Genomic DNA, 16,598 nt, shown 5'->3' with positions numbered 1-16,598 from the left:
AAATCTTCTAGGACCTTCTGATAAAAGGTCTCCAGAAACTGACCTTTTTCCTCGAAAGGGTAAAACTTGCTAACCGGTTTTAAGTCAGTAGCGATGGGTTCATGTAAAATACTAAAAATTGGATCCCGTTTGGATTCTAAATTAATAAAAGGAGAAATTTCTTCCACGTTGGATGAATTTAAATCTTTTGGATGGAAAAATGGCAACAGATGGTTAAGTTCCTTATTAGCCCTTTTAGATCAATGAATAAATCTGAGGGACTAGTGGGGCTAAAAGTGAGTCCCTTGCGAAGGACCTCGGGGTCCTTTCTTTTAAAATCCATTTAGATAAATTAAATATTCTGTCTCTGTGGGCCTCGTCATCTAGCTCAAAGGCTTTTTGTTTTTTTTTACAGAGGTGTCCCTGCTCTCTTACCTCATCTTCTCAGTTTGGTCTTTTTTGTGGTTCAGGTTGGTTGAAATGCTTTGTTAAAACTGAGTTTTCTTCGACAGCATGACTTGAAGAGTGTGAAATTGGATTTCTGAATAGGTGGCAGAAGAAGGGACACTGGAGGAGGAAGGAAGAGTCCTAAAAAAACTGAGGAAACTAAAGTGCTAGGAGGTGGTGTGGATCTCCTGGGCATGGAAAGGCAACAAGTGATGGAAGGAACCAGACTCGTGTGAAGGATGGATGAAACTGGGGACATGGGGCGGGAAAGGGCATGGGTGGAAAGTGTCTCAGGGGTAGGAGATATGATGCCAGGTGAGGCGATGGGGACTGGAATTGTTGTATGAGATAGAATGAGAACTGAATGGATTGTGTTGTGTAAATGTACATGAGATGAAGGGGAGGGAATATGTTCAGAAGGGGTGGTGGAAGATGAGTTACAAGAAGTACAGCTGTGAAAAGTCCTAGTTTGACCAGACCAAACGTGACCTTTTTTTGGCATGTGATAACATTTTGGTTGTAATGGGATTATTATCTGCAGGTTTTTCTTAATTTTATATTCAAAAGGGAAGATTTTATGCTCAGCAAAATCTTCCATGTCTCTTTTTTAGCCTGTGAAATTTCCTGTTAAATAGGTCTAATTCAATGTAATTGGTGTAATTAAGCAGATATTCAAGGTTATCTTGGTTTCTAAAACTGACCAGATCAGCGAGATCACCCAAAAAAAGGTTCTGCCGGTTTCTTGGCACAATTTTAACGTGCCAAGTTTTGAACATTAGAACACATTCCTTTTTGTACTAAGCTACAACCTATGTGTCCAATCACAGTATTAGTGACTCTATGGAAGTTTCTCTACTCTTTGCCGTTACAGTAGGAGCTCGGCTGTGAGTAGACCACCAAAGACCCAACTTGCTCCTACTAGAATCCTGGAGCTTTAAACCTGCACCATAAATTTACTATAGCACAGATTAAAGCACAATACCCAGCCCCAAAGGGTTAAGATCGCCTCAAGTTTTCCCTTATAATGTCCGGTATTTGTATTATTATAGGGGATTTTGTATGATGTTACATTGTCTCGTCTTCTTCCCATTCAGGATCCTCGGCTGATATCTTCTATATCAGATAATTTTCCTGATTGACCCGACAAGGATGGAGAGGAACCGGGACAAGATGGCGGAGAGTATATTCACCCTCACCCTAGAGATACTCCTCCAGCTTACAGGAGAGGTGAGAGATTCTGGGGATGACGTCACGTTCCATCATTCTTATCTCTGTCAGTCTCTGGTCAAATATACGACAGAGGATTTACTGCAGATTAGGTCATAAATACCGGAAAATAATAGAGCCGGCTGTGCAGTTTTGCTGGTAAAACGACAGATACCCAACAGATCTATTATAAGGCAATGGGGTTCTTGGGTGCTGCTGATGTCGGCCATATAATAGATCCGACACTCGATGAGTAGAACAAAGAAATTGATGAACACAGATGTGAACAGAATCTTAATAACATATGGATATAACTGGAGACATGAAGGACACTGGAAATGTCTGCAAGGATATTTATGGATGTTTCTCCCCATAAACAGGATTACACGGTAGTGAAGAAGACTTCTAGTGATGGCTGTCAGGCCCCAGTGTCTGATGGATGGGGAAGACCCCTGAGCCCAATCACAGGGCCTCCACCTCACCCCCTGATACTGGAGGAGATCAGTGAGCAGAAGATCCTAGAACTCACCAACAAGATGATTGAGCTGCTGACTGGAGAGGTGACGCTGTTGGGAATGCTGGGACATTATACGGTAACGATATAGCGGTATAACAAGTCTGGGTGATGATGGTATCATTGTGTTGTCAGGTTCCTATAAGGTGTCAGGACGTCACTGTCTATTTCTCCATGGAGGAGTGGGAGTATTTAGAAGGACACAAGGATCTGTACAAGGACGTCATGATGGAGGACCACCAGCCCCCCCTATCACCAGGTAATAGACAGGACTAAATCCACACAGCTCCTATTATTTGTATGTAGAGAATGAATTCAGTGGCTGTCTGTGTTTTCTGCAGGTAGATCCAGTAAGGGAACAGCAGCGGAGAGATGTCCCCGGCCTCTTCTTCCACAGGATGATCAGGTAGATGGAGAGAAGGTCTCATGAAATCTCCCCTCTGGTCTGTAGGACGGCTGGGAAGGTCTTGTGTTCAGTCTTATTATATGACTGATACTTGTGTAATGAGAAAGATGGAGATGGCAGGATTACAGCCGACCGCAGACATTAGATCTCCGCATCTTATCATTTTTTTCTGGTTCTGGAGATTTCTGATTGGAGTAAAGAAGCAACAGGTTGGAGTTATACAGGAGACCTGCAGCCATTTACAAAGTAACATAGTAACATAGTTTGTAAGGCCGAATGAAGACAATGTCCATCTAGTCCAGTCTGTTTATCGTCCTATGTTGTTGATCCAGAGGAAGGCAAAAAAAAACAAGAAGCAGGAGGCAATTAGCCCTTTTGGGGGAAAATTCCTTCCCGACTCCCTAATGGCAAACAGACTAATCCCTGGATCAAGCCCTAATAGTTTCTACCTGCCTGTATACCCGGATTAACAATTAACCCAAGATTTATATACTGTAATATCCTTCCCCTCCAAAAAAGAAATCAAGTTTCCTCTTAAACTCCTCTATGGATTTTGCCATCACCACATCCTCAGGCAGAGAGTTCCACAGTCTCACTGCTCTTACAGTAAAGAACCCTTTTCTGTGTTGGCGATGAAACCTGCTTTCTTCTAGACGTAGCGGATGTCCTCTCGTTACTGTCGCAGTCCTGGGTATAAACAGATCATGGGAGAGATCCATGTATTGTCCCCTCATGTATTTATACATAGTTATTTGATCGCCCCTTAGACGTCCTTTTTCCAGGGTAAATAATCCCAGTTTTGATGCCTCTCTGGGTATCCCAGTCCTTTCATTCCATTTATTAATTTAGTTGCCCTTCTTTGAACCCCCTCCAGCACTGTAACATCTTTCCTGAGCTCTGGTGACCAGAACAGTGCGCAGTATTCCATGTGAGGCCTGACAAGTGCCTTATATAGTGGGAGGATAATGTTCTCGTCCCTCACCCCTATACCTCTTTTAATGCACCACAAGACTTTATTAGCTTTTGCAGCAGCTGACTGGCATTGGTTACTCCAGTTTAGTCTACAATCCACTAGTACCCCCAGGTCTTTCTCCATCTCACTTTTCCCTAGCAGTACCCCATTTAGTGTATATTGGTGACATCCGTTTCTCCTGCCCATGTGCATAACCTTACATTTTTCAACATTGAACTTCATTTGCCATTTTTATGCCCAAGCCCCTGGCTTATCTCGGTCCGTTTGTAGCCGTACCTTGTCCTCTGTTGCATTGATTATACTGTATATAAATTGGAACCACGTTGGCAATGCGCCAATCCAATGGTACAACCCCGGTCTTGATAGTATCCACAAATATTAGATATAGCGGCCTAGCTATCACATCATTTAGTTCCCTTAGTACCCTTGCGTGTATTCCATCTGGGCCTGGCGATTTATCAATTTTAATCTTCTTTAACCAGTTCCGCACCTCCTCCTGCGTTACGTATGAGATATTTTGTGAGGGGTTCATTTTATTCCCCTGTATCTCATATGGCATTTCCTTTTCGTTCGTGAATACGCTTGAAAAGAAACTATAGATAGATTTGCCTTCCCTTCGTCACCTTCAATGATTTCTCCTGCATTATTTGTTAAAGGGCCAGTGCTCTCAGAGCAAATCCTTTTGCTGTTAATATAGTTGAAAAATAGTTTCGGGTTGTTTTTGCTCTCTTTGGCGATTAGTCTTTTTGCCTCCTCCTTAGCAATTTTGATCTTATCTTTGCATATTTAGTTTTTTTCCCTGTATGATTTTAGCTCTTCTTCACTGCCTTCTTGCTTTAGTAGTTTGAACCCTTCTTTTTTTCGTTTATTGCCACTCTTACCGTCTTGTTGAGCCACAATGGTTTCCTTTTACTTGAAGTTCTTTTATTTTTAATGGGTATGAACTGCTCACATGAGGTGATTAGAATCCTTTTGAACTTTTCCCATTTGTCCTCTGTACTGATATTTTTGAGGATGTTGTCCCAATTAATGTTACCGATAGTAGTTCTAAGCTGATCAAATTTTGCTTTACTAAAGTTTAGATTATTTGTCGCTCCCTGATAAGGCTTCTTACTGAATGACAGCTGGAAGTTGATTGTATTGTGGTCACTATTCCCCAAGTGCCCCTTAACCTCTACCCCCTTTATTCGGTCCGGTTTGTTAGTTAGTACTAGGTCCAGAATGGTCCTCCCTCTAGTTGGTTCCCGCACAAGTTGGGTAAGGTAGTTATCTTTAATTGTTCTCAAGAACGTATCACCCCTATGAGATTTGCAGATTTCGTTTTCCCATATAATTAAAGTCCCCCATGATAATTACTTCATTGCGGTTTGACACCTCTTCTATCTGCCTTAATAAGATTTCATTTTTTTTTGTTGCTTTTGGTGGTCTATAGAAGACCCCTATCAGGATTTTATATATACACACAATAGTTCAGACAGCGCCAATGGATATTGAGCAGGCTCCCCAATGTGCTTTTCTCCAATCCTCCGTGAAGGAGGAGAGCTGCAATGACAATAAAGGGGGGACTCTCACCAGGAGAGTGGACCCCCAAGGAGAAAGCAAACAGTAGGTTTTAAGTAAAAAAGTTATGCGCTCATGAAAGAAGCAATTGGGACAAGCAAGATGTAAACACTGTCCATCCCGTAAGGGACGGAAAGCATGTAAAACAGAATAGAATGGCACTTACTCGGAAGGAGGGGGGTGTATGAAACAAGAAGCCCCCTCCTCTGTGTGCCGACTCCTCAAAGTCCTCTCAGTCGCCGATGGAAATCGCGAAAACCAGGTTGATTTGTCCAGTTTTTAATTCAATAAAATCAAATTTACAGGAAGGCAACGCGTTTCGGTGCGACAAGCACCTTTTTCAAGCCTATGTGAACATATATTAGAATACAGTTTTACTCACATTTATAGATGTCAGGATAACACTTTCCTTCTGTGTATAGCGCCATTTTTTGGGTGGAGCTATGTGATTCAGAAGGGAGGAGTCTGTGGTGATAGGTTGGTGTGTGTCACGTGTTCCGTTTGGTGACGTGGCCGCACCGGCCGGAAGTGTTACGTGGCGTTATGTGTTTTTTACTTTCACTTTTGAGCTGTGTGGTCACGCTGCTTATGCGTGCCACGTCATCACGGAGGGTCCTAGGTCATGTGACCTGATGACGCGATCGCGCTGTTAGTGCGTGCCGCGTCATTCTGGAGGAACCTGTAGATGAATGATGCGGTCACGTCGGGCGTGCGTGCTGCTCGTGATGTGAGTCACATGATTGAAAGTTGTAGTTGCTTAGTCTGAGCATCATGTGTTACTATGGTGAGCGGTATGTGGGTTACGTCATCTACTGGGTCACGTGATTGTTTGGTGTGCTCATGCTGTTCAAGCATTCTCTGTCTCTAAGGAGACTGAGTGGTTCAGTCATGTGGTCATTCTAGAACGTATATTAGTTGTTTGTACGGTAAGTATGTGTTGTATGCAAACAGAGTAAAACTCATCATAATTAGAATTAAATGCATCCTATCTTTAAGAAGCGAAAAACAGCTACATTTTTGTTCCAATTAATGCGTTATAAGAAAGAAGTTTTTATATAAGTGGATAATTATTGGATAACTATTGATCATTCAAAAACGTATGGGGTCATCAGGTATGTCTCTAATACCAAATTATATCTATTCACGCGTTCTCTGTCTCTGTCTCTGTCGAGACTAGGCCGTTTAGTTATATGGTTATTTGTAGAACGTATATCAGTTGTTTGCAAGCCAAATGGGTATTCTTTTCAAGCAGAGTAAAATCCTCATAATCAAGGTTAAAATTAAAATGCATCCTATTTATAAAAAACACTGAAAACAGCAACATTTTTGTTCCAATTACCACGTTAATAGAAATGATACAAGTGGATATAAATATATAATATATACTAATTAATTAATAGGAACGACTTAAAAGAGACCTATTGGTCATTAAAAACGTATAGGGTCATCAGATATGTATCGCATACCAGGTTATATAGTATCTTAGATGGTACATTAAGTTGTATCGTAGAGACAATATATATATATATTTTCACCACTATTAAAAATTCTTTTCCAGTGCTTCATTGAGCCCCTGGGGAAATAATGTCTGCATTTTGTATATCCAGTACATTTCTCTTCTTTTCAGTAAAGAGAAGAGGCCTGGTTTGATTATTTCAATTGGGACCACTTTGAGTCCTGTGGGGTCCATATTGTGTGTTAATTTGATGTGACGGGAAACACTGTGTTTTTCAAAACCTTTGATAATGTTGTTTCTATGTTTGTTGACACGTATTCGCAGGGCATTAATCGTGCGGCCAATGTATTTTAGGCCGCATGGGCATTCAAGTAGATAAATGACATAGTTCGTATTGCAAGTCATAAGGGATTTTAATGTATGTTTTTTTCCAGGTTGTGGTAGTGCAATTTCTTTTTTGCCATTGATAATAGATGTACAGCATTTGCATCTTGTTAGTCCGCATTTGTATGCACCTTTGATGGGCTTCATAACGCTAATGCATGTGGACGCTTCTTGGTTCTTCTCCCGTTGTTTGGGGCGAGACGGGGCTACTAGGTCCTTTATTGTTTTGTTCTTATGGAAAATTATACGTGGTCTATCTGTAATTGTTTTATTGAGAAATGGGTCCTCTTGTAAGATATTCCAGTTTTTCAGAAATATTTTACGTATATTCGTGTGTTGTGTATTGTATTTCGTGATGAAGCCTGATTTGAACAAATTCATGTCCTTTTTAGTTTCTTCTTTCTCTTTATCTTTCTCGTTTGTTGTTCTATGCATTTGTTCTGTGGTTTGTTCTGAATTTAGAGCTTTCTTGTAAGCTGTGTCGATGAGGGGAGTGGGGTAGTTCTTCTCCTTGAATCGTTCTTTTAAGATTGTTGATTGGTTTTTGAAATCTTCAATTTTTGAACAATTTCTCCGTAATCTGATGAATTGCCCGTAAGGGATGTTGTTTTTCCACCCCTTCGCATGACAACTGTTATATTTAAGATAACTGTTAGTATCTGTGGGTTTGAAAAAGGTTCTTGTATGCATTTTTTCTTCTTCTATAAATACTTCAATGTCTAAGAAGAATGCCTGGTTCTTACTGATCGTACTTGTAAATTCAAGTCCCCATTCGTTGTAGTTCAATCCTTGTATAAATTTATTCAGGTTGTCTTCTTCACCTCTCCATATCAAGAAGATATCATCGATAAAGCGGCGATAGAATATGATGTCAGATTCGTGAATTTTCTCCTCGAAAGCTCCCATAAATAGATTTGCGTAGGCTGGCGCAAATTTCGTCCCCATTGCGGTTCCCTTTCTTTGTTTGTAGATTTTGTTGTTATGTGTGAAATAATTATTGTTCAAGATGAATTTGATTGCACGGAGAATGAAATCCATTTGGTTTTCTGGCATCAGAGAGTCCTTCGTTAGGAAATGGTTGACAGCTGCGATGCCCTTGTCATGCGGGATATTTGAATAAAGTGCTGTTACATCCAGTGTGCATAAGATGTAATTAGATTGCCAGTCTACCTTTTTTAGGTTAGATAGGAAATCCTTAGTGTCTTTGAGGTAAGCCGGTAGTTTGATGACTAACCGCTGTAGTTGATGATCTATGTATTCAGAGAGTGCACTTGTTGCTGAGTTCATTCCCGCGATGATTGGCCGACCTGGGGGATTTTGTCGATTCTTGTGTATTTTTGGTAGGAAATAGAAATAGGGTGTCTCTGGTTCTTTTATACAGATGTAATTCTTCTTTCGTTATACATTCTTTTGCTAAGGCGTCTTCCATTAGGTCGTGGAGTTCCGTTAGGATTTTCTTTAGGGGGTTCTCTTTCAGTTCTGTGTAGTATTCTACGTCACTGAGAATTCTTTTTGCTTCAGATTCGTAGTATTCTTTGTTCATGATGACAATGGCACCTCCTTTATCTGCTTTTTTTATAACTATTTGTTGGTTTTCTGCCAGACCTGATGATATAGTTTTCTGTTTTCTATTTTTTATGAAGTTTGAAGTTGGAATTCCTTTGTCGCACATAAGGTTGAATTCTTTTAGTGTCTTCTGATAGAATGTTTCTATGAAGCAACCTTTGCTTTCAAGGGGATAAAAAAGACTTTTGGGTCTTAAATTGGTTTTTATTAAATCTATAGTGGGATGACTCAGTTCGGTGGTATCCATGTGTGTGTCTTCTTTTGAGAGTTTTTTTATTTCAAAATGACGGGTTAGAGTTAATTTCCGAATGAAAGCATTTAAATCTATGAAAAGGTCAAACATATTCGCATGTATTGGTGGGCTGAATGATAGGCCATCTGCCAGAGTTTCCAGTTCTTTTCTCTTTAGGATATAGTTTGAAATATTAAAAATACCTTTAGATGTTTCTTCTCCTTGGTTTACTATTTGGTCGTCAGGTTGTTCTTTTGTTGTATTTTTCTTGTGTTGCTTCTTGCCGCCTCTTCTCCCCCTTCTCCTCTTGATAGTCTTCTTTGCTGGTTTAGGGGTATTTTTGTTGGGTTGTAGAATTGAGTTATTTTTGTTCTTGGGACTGGGATGGGTTGCAGTTTCGTCGTGTGGCTCCGTGTCGTTCTCGGGCTCATCTGATTGGGTGGGTCTTGGTGTGTTCTTGTCTGCGGAGTTAAGGGTCTCTTCTGTCGGCCTTCTATTCCTTCTTTTTGTACTGTCTCTAGATTTTGGGATGATTCTAGGGTTTTTTCTATCATTTGTTGGTTTTGAATTATTCTTGGTGCTGGCTCTTGTGTTAGTCTGGTGTTGTTGATTTTTCCGTTCGTTTGTTCTTTTGTTTTTAGACATTCCTTCATCCGGTCTAGGTCTTTTAAAATTTCCATTGATGTAGTGATCGTGCCCCTTGGTGATGGTGTATGCCCTCGTCCTAAAAAAGAGGGTGGGGTTGATCCCGTAGCGCCGCCCAGTAGAGTTTCTTCTAGCAGTTGTGGTGAAATATAGTTGGAATCTGGTGTTTTCGGAGGTTGAGGACTGTGGATGGTGTTATTGATTTGGTTACTCCCTGTTCCTTCAGTGGGGGTAGCTCTCCTCTGATTTGTGTTGTCAGAGTGATTCTGAATAGTAGGTAGTCTCATCCTTGGTGCCCTTGTGTCGCTTTGATTATTTTCGTTTCTCCTAGTGATGGTATTGATATTTTGGTTCCCATTAAAGCGATTGGGGATAAATGTTGAACCCCTGGGATAGAACCTCTTTTTGTTCTGAGGATAGTGTGTATAATTATGTGGGGGGAATGGAATAAATTCCTTTTGGTTGTTCCTATAGTCATATCTATAGGTCTTATTATAATGAGGTCTATACAAGGGTCTTTCAATTCTGTCATTGTTAAACCTAGTTCTGAAGTTTCTATTGGTATAGACTCTGTTGGTCCAAGGCCTATATGGAGAATTGGGGTGCCTGTTATCTTGTGTGTTGTACCAATTTTGTCTGTTATTTTGTGGGTATGTATTGTATCTATGGTGTGGGTTGTTGGTTGGGATGTTCTGTATGGGAGGGATTGTAGGTTGGGAATTTTCGGTGTCATTTATTGTTTGTGTTGTTTGTGGTTCAAGTGTTACTGCATTTTGTTCAGTGCCCTCTTCAGCTGCTTCCTTATCTTTGTCATTATCTGTAGTATTTAATTTGTGTTCCCAAGCATATATTGTTTTCGAGGCTAGGTCGGCTAGATCTCTTTTTAGTTTCACTATCTTTCGTGATAGGATCTTGAATTCCATATGGTTTGTATAGTTTAAAGCAAACGCAAAATCATCCTCGTTACAGTGTGTAGCAAGACAGTATAAATCATTTAGAGCTGCTAAGCCGAGGTCTGTACGTTTGGCTATAATTTTGTCAAGCATTAAATCGGAAAACGTAATGAGCATTAATTTCCATTCACCGGCAAAGGTATTGTCATTCAAAAAAGCTGGTGGTATACCCACTCTTAGGCCCCTAGGGGCTACCTTATTTTCCTTATACAAACATAGAAAAAACCAATCAAGTACATGTCTCCATAGTGTTTCTATACAACCTTTAAGTTTGTATTTTAAAAGATTCTTATCTGGAGGGTTCTCCATTTGTCCGGAGCCCCAAGTCCATTCATTAGTGAATTCCTGTGGGATGGAATTCATACTAAAGGAGGAATTGTCCTCGAAACCGCGACGTAGAGAGCCGGTCACTCTCATAGGAAGCGATTCCCATTCTCTCATCAGAATGTCCATTATCCTGACGCTTAGTCTGAAGAAAAAGGACAACCGGTCTCCTTCTGGATCCGTAAAACGAAGTATATATACACACAATAGTTCAGACAGCGCCAATGGATATTGAGCAGGCTCCCCAATGTGCTTTTCTCCAATCCTCCGTGAAGGAGGAGAGCTGCAATGACAATAAAGGGGGGACTCTCACCAGCTTGTCGCACCGAAACGCGTTGCCTTCCTGTAAATTTGATTTTATTGAATTAAAAACTGGACAAATCAACCTGGTTTTCGCGATTTCCATCGGCGACTGAGAGGACTTTGAGGAGTCGGCACACAGAGGAGGGGGCTTCTTGTTTCATACACCCCCCTCCTTCCGAGTAAGTGCCATTCTATTCTGTTTTACATGCTTTCCGTCCCTTACGGGATGGACAGTGTTTACATCTTGCTTGTCCCAATTGCTTCTTTCATGAGCACATAACTTTTTTACTTAAAACCTACTGTTTCCTATCAGGATTTTGTTATTTTTTTCCTCCCTGTATTTCTACTCACAGAGATTCCATGTGTTCATCTCCTACTCCTATATCTTCCCGTAGCTTCGGCATTAAGTACGATTTAACGTACAGACATACCCCTCCCCCTTTCTGGTTTCCACAGTCTCTTCTGAAGAGGTTGAAACCCTGTAAATTCACCGCCCAATCGCACTTATCATCAAGCCATGTTTCCGTTATTCCGACTATATCATAGTTTTCATCAGTCATTCTCGCTTCAAGCTCACCCACTTTACCCATCAGACTTCTTGCATTCGTGGTCATACAATTTATACAGTTTTTTTTTTCTTTAAATTCGTTTTGTTGCTAGTGGTACTATTGGCTGATCTGTCAGTTCTAACTGTACCAACCCCACCCCCTGCTCGACCCCCCCGCCTTCCCATTGCTTAGACCCAGGTCGCTAGCTACACTGACTACCCCCCTATTTCTCTTTTTGCCCTCCCTCCCAGTCCGTAGTTTAAACGCTCCTCCAACCTTCTAGCCATCTTCTCACCCAGCACAGCTGCACCCTCTCCAGTAAGATGCAGCCTGTTCCTGCTGTAGAGCCTGTAGCCGACAGCAAAGTCAGCCCAGTTCTCCAGGAACCCAAATCCCTCCTCCTTACACCAACTCCGGAGCCAGTTGTTTACCTCCCTAAGATCCTGCTGCCTTTGTAGTGTGGCCTTAGGTGCAGGTAGTATTTCCGAAAAAACTACCCTGGAGGTCCTCACCCTAAGCTTGGACCTTAAGTCCCTTAAATCATTTTTGGGAGTTCTCCATTGACCTCTAATTTGTTCATTGGTGCCAATGTGCACTATGACCACTGGATCCTCACCAGCCCCTCCCAGTAATCTGTCGATCCGATCCGCGATGTGTTGAACTCGAGCGCCAGGAAGACAACACGCCGTTCGACGATCCTGGTCTTTATGGCAGATTGCCCTATCTGTCCCCCTTATAATTGAGTCCCCCACCACCATGACCTATCTAGCCTGCCCTGCGCTCCCTGTCCCTATCTCACTGGAGCAGTCATCTCCCTGGCGTTCCGAGGGCATGTCGTGCTACAGTGGTGCTGGCTCTGTAATGGCATCCCACTCATCTGCCAACGTTGCAGACTTGTTGGGCTGTGCCAGTTCAGAACTAGCCTTCCTGGTTCTCTTCCCTCTACCCCTCCTTCTATCTGTCACCAAGTTTACTGCCTGCTCTTCCGTACTACCATCCGCCCCCGCCTCTACCCCAGCAAGTGTCTGCTCGGTGAGCGCAAAACTCCTTTCCATGATGTCAATGGCTCTCAGTGTTGCCAGTTGCCCATTTAGAACCAGGATTTGGGCTTCTAAATGTGCGACGTGCACACATCTTGCGCAACAGTATGCACCCTCGATCGGCTGGATGACATTACCAGGCATGGAGCTCATCCTAATTTGGCCCAGATCACTACTGCTGTCATGTCATTCCGGCTCCTCATACTAATTAATGACCTTTTCTGGCCATATAAAACCTCCCACACGACTTCTCCAACTGTGTGATGACTTTTATAATATTTATTTCACAGCTGGTGAAACTGGAGGAAGATCTGATCCCTATTGATGCTACGGAGACACATGTGAGGGGGGATCAGCCGTGTGAGGAGGGGATTCCTACAGATGACCGGCCAGGTGAGACTACATGTAGAAAAGAGTCTGTGTTGTCGGGGTTTTCAGCTGTATATTCCCTTATTCAGCCAAAATACATAATAAAGTGTAACTGCTATAAAAAAATATTTTGTATGTAAAGGCAACTGTAAGTCTTTTTCAATGTATGTATTCACTGAGACAGAAGGGTTAACTGTACAACTTACAGGATTCACTGAGAAAACCCATGTGGGTTTTTTCAATGTATGTTACTAAAAAGAAGTGTGGGAACATTTAAATCACTCATCAGATCTTGATGTTCTCCATCCTCTGGAGACTCTTTCACGTCTGTTAGATGTGCTGATTGTGAATCTGTTGTTATCTGTGACTATAACAGGGTGCTAATGGGGAGTCTGCAAGTTCTGCTGTTTTTTGGCAAATGCCAATTAAGCGTATCCAGCCATGTGAATGAACTCTTATCATGTTTCCTCTTCTCTGTTGCTAAAAAACCAGAGTTAAGCCCCATTTAGATGGGACGAATGTCGGGCAAAGTATCCCCGACACTCGTCCCCACACTTTCTTGCTCCTGAGCTGCTGCACAGGAGCTTAGTATTGCTGGCTCACAGCCGTCCGGTTTGAGATTACTCTCCCCTGCCCCTCTCCATTGACTTAACATAGCAGCAGTTCAGTACTGAACGGCTGCTATTTACTCTCAAAGCTCAACTTTCAGATCATCGTCCATTGTTTATGCGGGGAGCGCAATGAGAGAAATCTCCTGTAGTCCTCCTGCTCCCCTACTGGTCACAACAGCACGGGAAGAATGTATGCGGGGACGAGTGTCGGGCATTATCTTCCTGACATTCATCCCCCCTAAATGGGGTTTTACTGGGCATGCTCAGCAGGAGGTTTCACACATTTTAGTTTAAATATCGATCTGCAGGGTTAGCAAATGGCAAAAAAACATGTGTGCACACTGATAATGGATCGCCCACACCTATTGACTTCTATTGAGCTTGTCCACACGGAATACACACTAAAATGGAGCATGTTGCGATTTGTTTTCCGCACAAAACGGTCCGCAAATCAAATCCACATGCTTGAATTCAGTTGCGGATGCCAATGCTTCCTTATGGGCACTTTGAATTGCAGATCTTCCGTGTGGGTGACCTGTGCAGAATCCGCAAATGAAATCCACCCATGGACATTGGGCCTAAAAGCATCTTTATTCCCCGGTCAGCAGCACATGATCAGCAGACTGTAGTTGCAGTGCAGTACAGGGCAGTTTACAGCAGGGGGCGTCAGCAGCTTTTATCCACGGCTCATACAGCTCCCGCGCTCTGTAACCTTGCAAGCTGTATGAGCCGCGGATAAGAGCAGCAGCCGAGAGCGCCCGCTGGAGGTAGGAAATTACCGTCACCACAGGAGGAAATCAGCGCAGAACACATCCTACATGGTGGAAGTATTCTGTTGCAATGGAGGTGCAAAATACACAAAAGTTTGTCTAAAATGATTGGTCCATTAGGTTGGTTGTCAGATTAGCTGCTCCATGAAACATTGTTCCGACTATTAATGGGAAATCATTTTAGAAATTGAATTTGTATAAATATTTAAATTGGAAATGTAAAATATTAAATATAATTGTAATGTTATATTCAAAAATATTGAAATCTGTTTTATTGATGGCAGATGACGATGCCGGGAGTTCAGAGGCACATCTGGTAATAACTGATTGTAAAGTGGAAGATCATGATATCATCCAAGATACATATGAAGAGCCTGCCACTATCCCAGATATACACTCAGCCCTTCACAGTAAAGATCCATCATCTAATCCTTTTATACAGGTTCCATCTTCTGATTCATCACAGACTAGTTGGCAACACAAAATTTACAGAAAAGATGGTGAACATGAAGGAGTTGACACAGGAAAGAAGCAATATTCATGTTCAGAATGTGAAAAAACTTTTAAATATAAATCCACTTTTCTTAGTCATCAGAGAACTCACAGAGGAGAGAATCCATTTTCATGTCCTAAATGTGGGAAAGGTTTTAGTAACAAAACACAAGTTGTTATACATCAGAGAATTCACACAGGAGAGAGACCATATTCATGTTCTGAATGTGGGAAATGTTTTACCCAGAAATCGCCTCTTGTTAGACATCAGAGAACTCACACGGGGGAGAAACCATTTTCATGTCCTGAATGTGGGAAATGTTTTGCTGGGAAATGGACTCTTGTTAACCATCAAAAAACTCACACTGGAGAGAAGCCATTTTCATGTCCTAAATGTGGGAAAGGTTTTATCAGGAAATCACAACTTGTTAGACATCAGACAACTCACACAGGGGAGAAGCCATTTTCATGTTCAGAATGTGGGAAATGTTTTACCCAGAAATCACGTCTTGTTACACATCAGATAACTCACACTGGGGAGAAGCCATTTTTATGTCCTGAATGTGGGGAATGTTTTACGCAGAAAACAGATCTTGTTAAACATCAGATAACTCACACAGGGGAGAAGACATATTCATGTCCTGAATGTGGGAAAATTTCTATCAAGAAATTAGATCTCATTGGACATATGAGAACTCACACGGGGGAGAAGCCATTTTCATGTTTAGAATGTGGGAAATGTTTTACCCGGAAATCACATCTTGTTAAACATCAGAAAACTCACACAGGGGAGAAGCCATTTTCATGTTATCAATGTGGGAAATGTTTTTTCTGGAAATCACATCTTTTTGCACATCAGAGAACTCACACAGGGGAGAAGCCATTTTCATGTTCAGAATGTGGGGAATGTTTTACCGAGAAAAGAAATCTTGTTAAACATCAGAGAATTCACACAGGGGAGAAGCCATATTAATATTTTCCATTTAAGAAAGGTTTCAGCCACAAAATCACATTTTCTTTTGCATCAAATAAATCATCAGGGAAGAAGCCATTTCTGTTATTTTTTAACCATTCTTTTTAATTGATAAATAGTAAAAATATGCAACCTTCCTTCCTTCCCAGCACTCCTAGTGACAGTCACTGTTGCTCTGCAGCTCCTAGGAATAAACTTGGCTCCATTTCTACTAATTGAAGCACATAGATACTGCTATTTCAGACAATGGCATCTGGAGGGTTTGGTGAGCTATTGGGCTCCCTCCTTCACTCCACCATTATCACCATAATGAAATCATTGTGTGCCAATAAGAATGGCCCCCTGGTCTGCCATGTTCAGTCGCCTACGGTAGTCAGTTTTTTTCACTTACAGTACACTTGGTTTCATAATCATCGCTCTCACATCGAAAGAAAAAAATATCGCTAGTGGGTAGGCACCCTTAACAACATACATGGGTCACATCCAAAACAGCGGAACGAGATAGGGCCCTCCATGTCTTTTGATCCCTAGACCCGGGCCCAAGCAGACCTAGGAGCATGATCTAAAGAGTCCATTTTTGTAAAGTATATGGAGAAAGTCTCTCTAAACCAAAAGCTGGCCCATGGGTCAGTTTTGAAGGTTACCAACCACAAATCTTAGCTGACCTCTCAAGATGGACATTATCCATACAAGCTGCTCTGCGCCCATTAACAGATTTGTGCAAGGAGCAAAATAATCCATATTGCTGGGGTTTCTCTTTTGCCATGACAGTGGAACAATATGCGTTCAAAGGGCGCTCTTTACACAGACGGGTAAATCGTTCAGTGAAAATGCATGCCCTTACTAA

General features: G+C 41.7%; 2 protein-coding genes across 2 annotated transcripts in view; both read left to right on the top strand.

Moving 5' to 3' along the window:
- LOC136626747 (uncharacterized) overlaps positions 1-16,598 on the top strand; it is a 259,097-nt gene that overhangs the window by 97,828 nt on the left and 144,671 nt on the right. The window lies entirely within an intron of this gene.
- Positions 1,525-2,638, top strand: LOC136624467 (gastrula zinc finger protein XlCGF66.1-like). The gene is made up of 4 exons (XM_066598447.1): positions 1,525-1,653; positions 2,013-2,192; positions 2,282-2,405; positions 2,488-2,638. The coding sequence occupies exons 1-4, from the start codon at positions 1,576-1,578 to the stop codon at positions 2,574-2,576; spliced, it is 471 nt and encodes a 156-aa protein (XP_066454544.1). The 5' UTR covers positions 1,525-1,575; the 3' UTR covers positions 2,577-2,638.

Source organism: Eleutherodactylus coqui, chromosome 4 (assembly GCF_035609145.1).
Source record: "Eleutherodactylus coqui strain aEleCoq1 chromosome 4, aEleCoq1.hap1, whole genome shotgun sequence".
In the NCBI taxonomy this organism is placed as follows: Eukaryota; Metazoa; Chordata; class Amphibia; order Anura; family Eleutherodactylidae; genus Eleutherodactylus; species Eleutherodactylus coqui.
This window is presented reverse-complemented; position numbering and strand designations above follow the sequence as displayed.